General features: G+C 34.5%; 1 protein-coding gene across 1 annotated transcript in view; it reads right to left on the reverse strand.

Annotated features, from left to right (window-relative positions):
- Positions 1 to 5,836: 5,836 nt before the first annotated feature.
- LOC110466465 (deleted in malignant brain tumors 1 protein-like) overlaps positions 5,837 to 14,386 on the reverse strand; it is a 31,612-nt gene continuing 23,062 nt past the window's right edge. The window contains exons 18-25 of the mRNA XM_021522968.1: positions 12,297 to 12,463; positions 11,269 to 11,441; positions 10,712 to 10,853; positions 9,552 to 9,754; positions 8,680 to 8,946; positions 7,410 to 7,564; positions 6,398 to 6,624; positions 5,837 to 5,934 (exon numbers count right to left, since the gene is read on the reverse strand). Coding sequence (XP_021378643.1) covers positions 5,873 to 5,934; positions 6,398 to 6,624; positions 7,410 to 7,564; positions 8,680 to 8,946; positions 9,552 to 9,754; positions 10,712 to 10,853; positions 11,269 to 11,441; positions 12,297 to 12,463 — 1,396 coding nt within the window. The 3' untranslated portion in view covers positions 5,837 to 5,872. The remainder of the gene's footprint in view (positions 5,935 to 6,397; positions 6,625 to 7,409; positions 7,565 to 8,679; positions 8,947 to 9,551; positions 9,755 to 10,711; positions 10,854 to 11,268; positions 11,442 to 12,296; positions 12,464 to 14,386) is intronic.

A 14,386-nucleotide genomic window follows, 5' to 3' on the forward strand; every position in this document is an offset into this window, starting at 1 on the left:
GAAAGATAAATTGGTTAAATAACTATGTTACATGTATGTTACATATATATGTGTAGTGGTAGACAACAACAGGCGTTTGTTGGACATACTAAATCACATGTGGAAACTACTGATGCTGGCGTTCCGCAGGGTTCGGTTCCAGGTTCTTTATCATTCATTCTCAATATTAATGATATTTCCGATAATCTTGAAAGCATATCCAAATTGTTAGCAGATGGTACATATTTATTTTTGTTCGGAAGAATCGTCTTGTGCTATTGAAACTAAAAAAGGGCGGGAAAATGGTTAGTTAAATTCAACCCTGTAAAAACGAAAGCGTTACTTATTTCAAATATTGAACTCGATTATGTTATGGATATTAATTTTAATAATGTAAGTGTTGACTTCGTGGATAATCATAGACACATCGGAGTAGTTCTGGAAAATAGTTACAACATATGCTTAAAAGTTTCAAAACTGGTAAGTGTACTTCGCAAACTAAAATGCATATTAAATAGGTCAACACTAAACAAAATATACAGATTATATATTCTTCCATTACTAGAATACTGTTGCGAGGTATGGGATGGGTGTACTCTTGGTGACGCAGACAAACTAGAAAAACTGCAACTGGAGTCTGCACGGATAATCACGGGTTTGCCCTATTATTCCAGCAGAGAATCTTTATACTCTGAAAGTGGGTTCGAACCCCTATCTCAGAGAAGATCTAGGAGAAAACTACAACTTTTCTTCAAAATTCACCTATCTTACTTATCTACTGTCTCCTCTTGTCTCATAAAAATCACAATACAACCTCCGTAATGCCCCTAATTATTGTCTACCACTTAGTTTCCGACTTCAACTTTCAAACTCATCCTTTTCCCCGTCTACAATCCGACGTTGGAATTAATTAGACCTAGCCATAAGACACAGAGTTCACACACACCGTTTAAGAATTCTCTTTTAAATGTTCAATATTTAAAAGTTCCAAATAATTATCTGATGGGCGATTAAAAAGTAAATATTTTACATACCAGATTAAGAAACAGAGTTAAAACACAGTTGTGACATCATCATTTGTTCTCATTGAACATTATATTAGAATGTACAATGAAGTACCTGTAGCTGTCCATTGTTATGTTAAATAACTGACAGTAACCGGCCTTAAAATGGACAGTTACAGATAACAAAAACAATTTTAAGTACCAGCAACATTTTGAAGAAAATCCACAATTTATTTACAACATATGGCGTTACTATATAAATGTACGTTTAAATATATTAAAAATTTAACAAAATATAATCCATTGACACACAACATATAGTTATATTTGATTCAGAAATAATCAGCTTGCCCATACCACTTTTGAATTTTATTGAGGAGAAAACTCTTTGAGAATAAAGTAATCCAACAGAATGCTGTAAAACTTATTTGAAGATGGAATACAGTAATCCAATAATTCTTTTAAAATACGAATATTGACGGAATAGAAAAACACAAATCTTGATTTATGAATAATCCAACAAATTTTCACACACAATGATCCATAGTTGGAGGTAGAATTAATCCAATAGACATTTCCTGATGTTTCACGAATATAGTGGCTATTTCCTGGAAAGGGGAGATCATTTAACTGCCACCAGTGTTGGTTTAGAGGATATTTGAGGTATGAATTGTTTTACCCTCTGCTTCGTTTTTTTTTTTTTTTATCTATTTTTATCATGATGCTGCAATCTAAGTGCCACCTGAGTAAACTTACTTTTGTTCTCTGTGTTAATCAACATGTCTTAACATTTACAATATTCCACAATGATGTTGAAAGTGATATTGCCATCTCCTGATGATCACATGTTCCTGCTTCAAGTGACCAAGCTGGACTGACTGATAAATACCAAGGATTCACTATATCTGTATTTGGACATGAAAATTACGTGCATTTCCCAATATAGTAACTCTACCTGTACCTGTCCAGTAAGTTAATAATATGCATTCATGCATGAATGACCATAGCTCATGCTGCATACACACAAATGCCTTGTCATTGTTAACTTCATTACCTGTACATTGTTCAGTAGCTGTCCATTCTTAACACAACAAGGTGCCAACTATTAATACAAAGGGGTACTGTGTTTTAAGTAAGAGAACAGTCTCAAACTGTCCATTCTGTGAGAGAATGCACATATATCGGCCCTACAAGCCTCGATCAGTTTGTTCTCTCACAGAATGGACAGTTTTTGGCCTTTCTCCTTTACTTAGTACCTTAAATAATATTTTATTCCATGCAAAGGATGAGTGTCTATATTTTTTGGCCAAAGTATATTGGGAGTTCATCTCCTTAATTTGTTGATGGTGTCCTTTTGTATTCCATGCCCAATAACTAAGGCAACAGTTTGACCGGAAGTGGGTTTTTGGGGTAAATCACAAATAACATATGCTGTTTTCAAAATGAGCTAAAACAACCAACCTAACATCATTTCTGTTTTTGATAACATGTGTAAATTAAACAGGCATATACAAAAGAAGAAAAATGACAGAAATGTAATCGTCAATTAAATATTATTTATTTATAACGGGGGATTAGGTCAGAGAGTTCTTTTAGGTAATTTTCAAATGAACAGTGCTTTGTTCCTTTTTATTTTATATGTTGAGTTGAAATTTACAACTTTACTCATTAGAGTACATTTACATAAAATACATATTTACTAAACACTTTCCTTTTGTTTTATAACGAGTTATGGCTTCTGGAAACATCTCAAACTTGGCAATTCCAAATACCTCTCTATTGTTAGTGAATTAAAAGGTGCATTGCACCTTTTTAAAGCTATAAATATAACTTATTAAAAGTTAATATTGTCTATAATACATATCATAATATGTGCTCAGCACCTGTACCTGAAGTGAGTTCCAGGTCCGAATTTGTTTTCTTACTTATCAAAGTTGAATTACAAATAAACAATGGTAAGTCTCCTAGTCTCAAGGAACGTATCTGTTTTAATCGTAAAAGTTAACCCATTTCATTGTTTTGTCAATTGTTCTGCCTATTTACAATATTTATGCGCTGATTGCATTCAACTTGGCATAGATATCAGTAATATGATGATACTTAATTTGTGAAAGTTTCATACTTATCCCACAATGCCTTTTTACCTAAAAAACACGTTTTTTTGCATTTTGGAATACAAGGACTAATGTGCATCTCTTTGCTCAACACCAAATATTTCCTTACAATACCACGTGCGAAATGAAAGTACCAGAAGGATGGAATGTACAAGGAGGAGGCAGCCGTGGCACGTTTACGGGTAGTGATGACCTTTAGAAAAGCTAAGTGTAATGAAAAGTGAACAGTGTAATTAGTACTGTCTGTGTTAGAGAACACCACTACCACGATCTCACATTAAATATCTTCAAGTATGTGACACCCATGATGCCCCGACCAATGCAAAACCCACTCAGAGATATCTTGTGATTTCTTGTGAGCGTCCAGATCAGAGGTACGAAGGGCCTGTTCGTTTATGCGGAACAACCGGGTTATCCGGTTTGAAAAGTAACATTTTCGGGTATAAACCTTGGCGGACCTGCAAATGTGTATACATGCCCTGCACTGTTTTGTTGAGGCTCGTCAGGAGGTAGTATCAGATTACTAGGTCCGACCTTATTTCATAAATGAACAACTCATGTCCAACAGGTTCAACCGTTCGGATCGAAATACACAAAAGCGGCACATGTGATGCCCCATCACCACCTCAAATCTTGGACTAGGTGTTGTCAGCTTATATAGAAAACAACTACATTGGATTTAAATATAATCATCAGCAGTGTATTCCCATGATCATGGTAGATAATGGTTTTGCTTTTGCAGTGTTTGAAGACATGGCGACCAATTATCTTTGTTATCACTGTCAATAGGTATGATAATAATCATGTTTGTAATAAATTTATCACTTAATTATCTATTTAATTATTAAATTCATTTAATGATAGTATATTTATTTCTAAATGATGTCAATTAAAAGTATTACACCGGGGTTTAAGATATAAAAAATGTAAAAGGCTCTTACTACACCAGAATGAACATTGTTACTATCCTATCTTCTTACCCTACATACTTCGTGTGGGGTATATGCTGTAGCAATCTTCCTCCACCTGAGTCTCTCCTGTCTAAGGCAAGTCTTTGTTGTTCCTTATTTTTCTGATGTAGATATATAATCAGATAGCTAATATACTACAAATATATCTCAAATTTTATAGGATGTTACAATGTATATAATAATGTTGCTTTATCTTAGCTGACAATTACTTTCCATAGATGAAAGTTCGGTCACCATGAGGGCAACGGAATTCCCTTCTGGCAGAAAACGCTGGCATTTTCCTATTGGTAAAGAGGACGCAACTGTATCAGGAGGATCCTGATTCTCAAAGTAGGCTCCGGTATTGCATTCGAATGTGACAGGAAACCTCCGGATTCTTACATTATGTATAACATGATCTGGCATAGATCATCAAATGTGATATGTAAAATCCATTAGCATGGAAGCTTAGTACGTTACTATCGAAGGAATGGAAAATGAACGATGAACAAGTTGAAGTCGTCACGTTGTTCATTCATTGTAATATAAATGTAAAGAACAATAGCACACTCTGGTATCTACACTTTCATGGTTGGCGGATTAGTGGTTCTGAAATTTGATGTAATAAGAGACAAATCATCATCGATATACTGAACGCTAAAATATAAGATCATTCTTTCGAAATAAAAATGAACTAGAGATATTTTTATCACGGTACCAAGAATATATGCAACTATTCGCGCAGCACGTTTTCTCAAACCATCCCCTTGTTTTCAACGTCGTCGGCGTGAGTCTCGTATCAATGGGTGTTACATCCTTCCATTGCAATGCATTTAGAAGGCATATGTTGTTGTGAGAATATAACATGGTTGTAGTAAGTAAATTTGTTTAAAAAACAACTTGTTTCATATGTATAGGTAGCAGTATACATTAGAGAGTTGTGGCCATGGGTGATATTTTTGTTAAATGGCTAATCCTGTATAATGATATGTAAAACAATTATAAAAATAAAACTGTGCTAAAATTGGTATAAGCATGATGAAGTGGGCTATGTGAGCTTCACATTTGTAAAAAAAAGAAGAAGATTATTTTGGTTCGAGGATAAAATTTTGGCCATAATCCATAAGGGTGCCTACACATGAAAAGCTAGCTTTACAGGAGGTAAAAATTTGACAAAAGCACACGACACAAAATTGAAAAAATCAAGTTTTACAACTTTACTGGGACCCAGATAATTCTGCAACCAGGTAGATAATCCATAATTTCAGACAGACCTTAGGAAAAAAAAATACTAGTTGCGGGGGTCAAATTTTGGGTCAAAAATAGCAATTTTTGGCATTTTTGGTAATTTTTGATGTGGTAACCATGGTTTTCACACAAGTGACATACATAGAAAAAAGAGGTTTATACACTTCTCAGTGCTTTATATGTATTGTAAATGTAATGCAGTTTACAAATATATATACATGTATACATGTGTTGTGTAGGGTAAATCCGCTGTGTTTACGTTTCCTCGACATGTGCCTTGTTTATCAGAGTCGGGTCATTTCTACTGTACACTGCTATATATATTTAGGAATCCGCCTAAAGAAGCCCTAGAAGGCAGAAAGGCCTAGCGGACGATCTGAAAGATTTTGTTTTTATTCTATATTTTCCTTCGCAAGGATTTATCTATTTATTATCTACTATATATTTAGGTATTCATAAAATAGCTTCTTTATCCAATATTACCGCTCCCTATGCGATCGTAGCTACGACTGTAGAAAACAAATAATCTTTGATATGTCAATGCATGATTTTATTTATTTTATAATAATACATGTTGTCACACTGACTTTATAATTGGAGACTTTGACTTCGTATCATTTATTGGTGATATGTAGATAGCTGAAATAGAAAAGTTTTCTATGTGAATGATACGCATCTATAGAATCACATAATTTGATTGTTCTATTATCTTCGAAACTATGTTAATAAAATACACGATATGTTTACCAAATCATAATAATGTAATCAAGTCTGAGAAAGCAGGCAATTCTGTAAGAGCTTACCAAGACGCGAGTCGAATAGATCAAAGTATGGTGGATATTAACTGAAAATACATGTCTTGACAAAACATAAAATTCTTGAATATTTAAAAAAAAACATCACCAGTATCTTACCCCATCGTTATTTACTTATATGCTGCAGCTCTTCGCTACATCCACAAAAATATAGAGCAGGCCAGCTTACATTGAGTGTATTAATAAATGAAATTCAGTTAATTCATGCAAATGACCATTGCAAATATTCAACAAAAAATAGTCCTCCTGAAAAAGCATGAAATGTAATTTCATAAATAATAGCTTACCTATAGGTTTGTGTAAGTTGGTTCTTGTGATCATGTTTACATCATTTGACCTTCGCGCATGACAAGTCTGTAAACACCGAGACGAAAGTTCATCCGCCCGACAAAAGGTAGCATTACATGACACAACAACAGAATTGTGATTCGCCGGAAATTCAAACGCGTTGAATAAAAACTTTGTTACGTGGGAACCCTGGGATAGAATCGTGGTATCCTGGTCAACTACACATCTGCAAAAAATAAGAATTTAATAAGAATTGAAATAACATAAATATTATATCGTTTTAAAGGGACTACGTCACGGGTATTTGTTTTTAACATTTTCTTGTTATTTCTGCTTTAATACTGTAAACATCACTGGATGATGGTCAAATACTACGACAACGGTAAGGACCTGTTTGGCCCATGCTCTTTCAATATTTTGTTTGATTTACATTAACATAAAGCCTTACCGCTATGAATGAGGCTTTTCAAGTTGCATATCTATAGCTATTTATTTAAAGAATGATAGAGGAGGGTGGCAAAATATTCAAATTCAATATATATATGGACTTTTGAGATAGGACATGTCTCACATGTAAATGTTTTTGGAAACATTATTTATGCCAAAAATAAAACATTTTCGGGAAATGTTTTAACCCTTAGCCGAATCAGGGGAACACAACTCTTCTGCTTCGAAATGGTCAGAAATATATGTTCTTCAATAAATGTATCAATGTATTGAGTCGCTTTTTGCATTTCATCCTCCTTAATTAACTAAAGAATTTTAGTCATTAAGACGGTTTGTTCACCTTGCTTTGATGACTTCATCAATTATCAAGGAGAAAAAATTGGATTGTTATTGATTTATTAACTATTTATAAATTGACACGCATGTGATTATATCGGGCAAGGCAAAGATTATATAATGGTGTACATCAATAGAAAATTATTAAGTTTTAAAATCTATTCGCATCAGTAGCTGAAGTTTGTACACCTAGTATAAAGTGTAAATAACAAATAGTCTTAGATATACCCATTTTGTATGAGAGGGTACGTTAGATCAGGCCCTGCATCTGCTGTAGGCTTCGCTACGCATGTATCCAACCTCATTTTCACTTCCGGGTCATTTGTGTTGACATCAACCTTGACATAGACATTGTCACCAATGTGTGTTGTTATAGGACTACCCTATAATTAAAAATGTAGAATTATATACCCACTTTTAGGAAATAGCAAGCTGTGATATATCGTTGAGCTTTAGTGTCGACTAAGTGTAGAAATTGCTAATATATCGTGGATACTAAACTGTGAATTGGTATACTGTATAGCGCTTATTTTTCGCGGGGGTTTCGATTTTGCTATATTGGCGCTTTGACAAACACCAGAGAATTCTTAACACCAGCAAATTATCGAAATTGTTTAACCATTTTAACAGACCTTATCACAACATGTTGAAAATACTTATAAACCCAACGCTGTTATGCAAGCTTAAATGAAATCAAATCAGATTATTACCGGACAACTGGGCAGTCGATGTAAAACAACACTTGCATATAAGTGGCCACAACATATTTATGTGTACACAAAGTAGGTGATTAGCTGATTACAGTTTACTCCTACAAAGGTACAAAGAATATGTACTGAATACAGAACCGCGAAATATTGACCCCGCGAATTTAAAGCGCTATACAGTGCTCTATTTGATTAAAAAAGAACCAGTTTAAGAGCAGTATTGCATGGAAGCCAATTATCCAATCAGAATCTAGTAGTCTAATTGATTATTTTGTAACTATGCACACAGTTCAATGACGGTCCAAACCAGCACGATACTGATCGATTTTACCTGTATGTATACGCATACTGATTTGTATTGAAAAGGGTCTGATTTAAGGGTATTTAATGGAAACTAAAGTATTTTAAATAATTCGCAAAAAATATCTGCACCTCTCCGTCAAAAAGGTAAACCCAAATTTGTAGTAGTAAAAGACAATATCCAAAAGAGAAACTCCTATTAATGCCTACTGTGTGTTCCGATGTATGTCTCTTTCATAGAAAGATTTCACGTTGATAGTGTTGTTAACCAATTTCTGTGTTATTCCTAAACAATTACCGGGTAACCAGATACATTTATGTTTCATAGAATAACAGGAAACCTACAAAGCAGTTCGGATACACTACAGCATCTGTATATCCGTTTTGTGATTTTTCTTTTATATTTCTATAGAATAGAAGGGAGTACCCCTGCTTTAGAGATAATAATCTAAGAATGTTTCTATAGCAACTAGCAGAGTTATCAGGCGTACCTTGATTTCCTGGTAGAAGCCTGGGTCCTGGTAGAACGTGAGGTGAATGTCGTAGTTTGAGGACCCTGACAGGTGATGGTGACCGGTGTCTACGGTCTGTGTGGCGGACGGTGCCGTAGGCACATAGCTCTGGGACACATTGGTCTGGCGTTTTACGTTACACGCTACGTCCACGCGCCAAAGGTAACTATGTACGATAACAGGGAAGGGCGTGCGCGCGTTAGGGTAGATCATTTGGTTGTGGTAGATGATGTCAGAATCCGTCGTCTATATACAAAGAGTTCAAAGGTCGTTAGCATCAACATACATGGTAGGGTATGAAACAAAGCATTCAGATAAAATATACCAGGATATAGTTACTGCAAAACTAACGTCAACCACTGGAACTGAATAGACAGTTCGTTGAAGTTTTTTGCGCCGAGGTCGTAAATGCAAAGCTAGCATTCCACAACGTGAAAATTGATCTAGCATAGTTATAAAAACACAGACTTTAAAATAAATCCAAAAACAATAAAACATTATTTCAAATGATATATGGTATGTAGACTTTACGCTATCAGCAATCAATGTAAGACTGTGATACGTTTTGTTCCTCTCTCGCCGAGTTCAAAGTACGGTTAAAGAATATTTGCTATCACTAATTCCTTTTGTTTTACATATGAGTATCTTTTAGTCTGTGTTACATGCATAACTGATTGTGATATTTTATAATTGTGTTGTAATGTTGTTATCTATTCTGTTAGTGGACCATTGGGTCTGTTGAATTGGAAATAAATAAATAAATAAAAATAAATAGATAAAATAAATATCAGTACTTTTGTTCATTTATAGATCTGACTTATATTGTTTACCTTTCAATGTCAACTACTTACGGTTTTGGAGGACGAGCAGTCTGTGTAAGCCTGCTGAAACACCACCAGGTCGTCCACGACCGTGCCAGTACACGATTGTTTGGAGAGATAAAGGTCTGACACCCCAACATCCGGGTACAACGACTTCAGTACCGTCATATTGACGACGGCGTTCCAGGTGGTGCTGCCGCAGTTCAAGGTCATTGCATCCTCTAATACCAGAGCTGCTCGAACAGTAAATGTCATGATCATTTTGAGTTTGATATGTCAATGACAATAAATTCTATGTCGAATGATTAAGTCCCTTACATATCGTATTAATATGGACAAACGCGATATATCGTGCTACAGTATACAAGATATGGGACATTAAAGACTTGTCTGTGGCTATCTTTATATATTTACTTTCGTCCCAGAGTCCCGACAGGAAATAGGCTGTTTACATTATTCCGTCTTTGCGTATTGCAGAGTTATCTTCTCTTGGGAGCAGGTATTGATTGTTACGTCATTGGTTTGTGTGAAAAAATTTCGTCGTTTTCTCAAAAATTGATGACGTTACTCTCACAAACCAATGACATAACAATCAATACCTGCTCACAAGAGAAGATAACTCTGCAATATGCAAAGACGGAATATAAGTTAAAATACACTGCACTAGAATGTTGTTACTTTATGTTGCCACCTGTTTTAATATTCATTAACTGACCAGTTTACTACATATCATACGCCATTATAAGGTGTATGTCAGCCTGAATATTGTTTTATATTCATGTTTTTTAATAATTTATTATTTGTAACATTAAAATACCACCCTTTAATACATTTTAATAATGAAGCATTCGTTTACTCCGGGAAAAAAATAATGTGTCCCTGCAGTAAGGGATGATAAGATAATATTGATAAACCCTTCTATAACTCAATGCATGCTTGTTAACCTCATTAATGGAAGGACTATTAAGTTACAACAGAATAATCCTGTTAATTATTTAGGTTTAGTTCCTTAAAAATGCACATCAATTACTATCTACTCGTATCTGGATATTAAGTATCCAAATGTTAAGAGAACAGAGTAAAACAATTCAACCTCTTTTTGGGTAATGTTACTGTATTAAGGTTGCATTTTCGTTTTAATGAAATGAAGTTAGAGTTCAATTAATTTTTCTTTTTTTGTGTCGACTCACGTTTCCAGGTTAATCTGAATCCCTTGGCAGACCCAGATCCATTGGAATGAAATCTAACATAGAATTGCTTGCCCGTTATAACAGGAAACACGTCACCACGTGAAAAAGTTCCGAGGCTAGGACCATTCGGTGTCTCTCGTATCTACAAAATATTTGTAGTAAGTAATGTTACTGCACTTGTTGTATTTCAACAACTATCGGTAGGTTTTTAATAGGTTAGTTTTTGGAAACTAAAGAATATAAATTTATGCATTTATATATATTAAATATGCTCAGCAATAGAGATACGAATCCAAACAAATATTTCAACATATTTTAAATTTCGCAAATGTAAAACTGCTGTATACCAGGGTATTATCACCCAATCAAACTTTCGCTCTTCGCCGGTAAAATCCAGATTTGATGCGTTTCATTTTCGCCCTTTACACTTAATTACTGTGTATATTATATTGTTAACTAATTTTTCGCATTCATGATAAATTCACCCTCATTACGGGGATGACAAAATGGTGCCTCCGATAAATCCTCATTCTGTTAGCTGTATTAACATGACTCACATCTAGGAAGTCTTCATCGTCGTGCATGACTAGATCCTGTATGACGAGAGCATATGGCGAGTGAGACTTAGGGGGCGTGATGACGTACAGACAGTCACTATCATTTTCGTAGTTTTGAGGGTAGTTGATCGATTGAATGTCACCTGTCTCCGTCGAATAGCTCGAAGAGCAGTCTGTAAATCAATTACCATAATAATGTCAATGACCTAAGTATCACATTATATTTGCAATTACGTAAAATCCTTTGTCTCGGAAATTGTATTTGTGATATATCATTCAGGTTATAATACTGTTTTATACATATTTCGTTACGATGACGTTAATCATATTATCCTTTGACATAAATGTCAAATGATAATAGCATAATGTATTTTTCTTTGTGGAAGATGCTAATTCTATTTGCATAGTATGATAAGTTAAACGAAATTAAATATAAAGAATTGAAACTCCAGAAAGATAGAGTATACGAAGTGAATATTCTTGCTAGAATATGAAAATATTGTTTTACTCAATACAACAGTTAGGTGAACTTTATTTTGAATGTCTCATAACGGATCACAAAACGTTATTGTATGGCTACGTCAAAACCAATGGATACTTATACATCACAACATTACAAGAAGCATTATAGACAAGCCATTCAGATTGATATGTCCCGTCTGTGCCCCGCATTGACCATCAATGCACATATCAGAGAAATTTACTTAAACGCAAAACCTCAATGTTGATGGGGATGCCCAAAAGGTCAATGTACTAAGAAAGGTAGGCTGCATCCAGCACTTGATGGATGGGTTGAGATGTACTACGTCAGATGCATATATGGTTCAAGACAAAACTACAAAAAAAACATTTTGGCGTCGAAAATGTTGCCAAAATAACATTAGCATTTAGGAGCTTCTATTGCCTGCAAGGAACTGTATGATTATATTTATATTTACGAAAATATATAATAAATCTCAAAATACACCATCGTACAACCGTCATGACTTTATGTCCATACGTCTGTGAGGGAGGACTTAATTACTTACTGAAACACCGTAGACTGACGAACGTGTCATTACGAGCACAGACGGATCCTAGTCCTGAAGGGTGATTACATTGACCAATGTGGTCCTCCCATCCTTCACATGCCATCTCGTTGATAGTCACGTGACTTGATGCGTCAGTAAATGTTTTGAGAATCGGTTTTGTATTGCTGTGGGAAAAACAGTAATATCGATGTTAAGAGAGAGTAAAAGTAAGTTTTGGATGTACATTGATAATGATAATCGAGATGTTTATTACATATACCTATACGTCACGTACTAGTGTTAGTAAGAGTTACATTGTATATGCGATGCATTCCAAATGTTGTTTTGAAGATATACATCTGAATATTTTTAAAATTATATTTATGGATATTTTGTATGATTGAGCGGTCTTGAACAAAGTACGATGAACACACAACAAAGGCTATACAATATAATTTTACAATTTTCAAGCTTAACATGATAATGAATCATTAAAATTGAGATAAGGTACGATTACAATATCGTATACACAGGATGATATATAAAGAATATGTCTAGAAGCAGTGTTATTGACAAATTCAAGACTCCAGTGGACTTTCTATTAAAGAATGCTACAGACAACAATTTTGACATCGCAAATTCAACGCCGCTTTTTATGTGTACCTAACAATAACGCTGCATTCCACCAAAAATGTCTAAATAGACAAAAATGCCAGCACTTGCACCTAAGTCAGTATCAAAGTTTGACAATTTATGTAAACAGTAATAGTGACTTTTGAGAATATTCCCATACCGTACAAAGATTGCTAAAATTCTGTTCAGAAACAGCGTTGATACATGAAGAGTGATGCCACTTGGTTTGTTCACAATACTATAGACAGTGAAGGCTAATGAGGGTAACCTCGTCCGGACCCAGCCAGGACAATCGTGTGTGCCTCCTAGTACTCCTGGGCAACTAGTTGAGGAACGGAGGGCAAGTGAGCCTTATGTTCCTTTTAGTACCTCTTACAGATCCTGTTCACCCAAGGAACAGAGGTAGGACAGAGAGGAGAGTGAACTTTCAGTTCTGTCATGGAATATTGGCAAAGGGCTAGTAAACAAACTTACTGATGGCAACTTTGTAGACATAATTTATAAATATGATATTGTTTGTATTACCGAATGCTTGATTACAGATACCGATGTTATTGAGCTAGATGGGTACTGTACATATGTTTTTCCTAGACCTATTGGGAAAGGAGGCGGAGTTTACACAAGAGATATTTAAAAAAATGTGTTTTGTTTAGTTGAAAATTTTGTGGATTGTATATTTTGGGTAAAACTTAGCTATGATGAAAAGTCTGTATTTTTGTGTTTTTGCTATTTCCCGCCAGAAAATAGTGTTTTTTTTATCATAATTGTGATGTGAACATTTTTATTACTCTTGAAGAGTCAATTAGCCGTTACAAAACAAATGGAAATCTATATGTTACCGGCGACTTTAATGCTAGAACAGGAACTAGACCGGATTTCATAGTAAATGATGGCCTCAACAATGATACGTTATATTATATGTATTACAGTAATAATTCAAATATTCAGAATCGTAGTAACATGGATAAATATGTGAATACTTATGGCAGAAAACTACTTTCATTGTGTAAAAATACGAGTATGCGTATACTTAATGGTTGTTATACAGGTGACAAAGACGGAAGTCTTACATTTTGTAGTAACAACGGCACAAGCCTTATTGATTACTTATTAGTTGATTGTGATTATATTTCCGATGTTATAAACTTTGGTACGGGCGAGTTCAATACTCTTTCTGACCATTCACCATTGTATTTCTCCTTCAATATCAGTACATATAGCAATAATTTTACTGATGACCAAAATTGTGCTTCATGTACAGGTAAGACATTTAAAAATGTAAGGTGGAACAGAGATAATGTAGATAAAATATCGAATAGTCTTAATGTAATAGTTGAAGAACTCCTTGATATATGTGATATGCCTTTGGGTACTCATGAAGAACTTGATAGATGTGTAGCCAAATTTTGTGGTGATATAAATGAGGTAGTTTTACCTAACTGTGACGTTAAAATTGCTAAAAGTACATCACACTA

This window comes from Mizuhopecten yessoensis, unplaced genomic scaffold, assembly GCF_002113885.1.
Source record: "Mizuhopecten yessoensis strain PY_sf001 unplaced genomic scaffold, ASM211388v2 scaffold11133, whole genome shotgun sequence".
Classification (NCBI taxonomy): domain Eukaryota; kingdom Metazoa; phylum Mollusca; class Bivalvia; order Pectinida; family Pectinidae; genus Mizuhopecten; species Mizuhopecten yessoensis.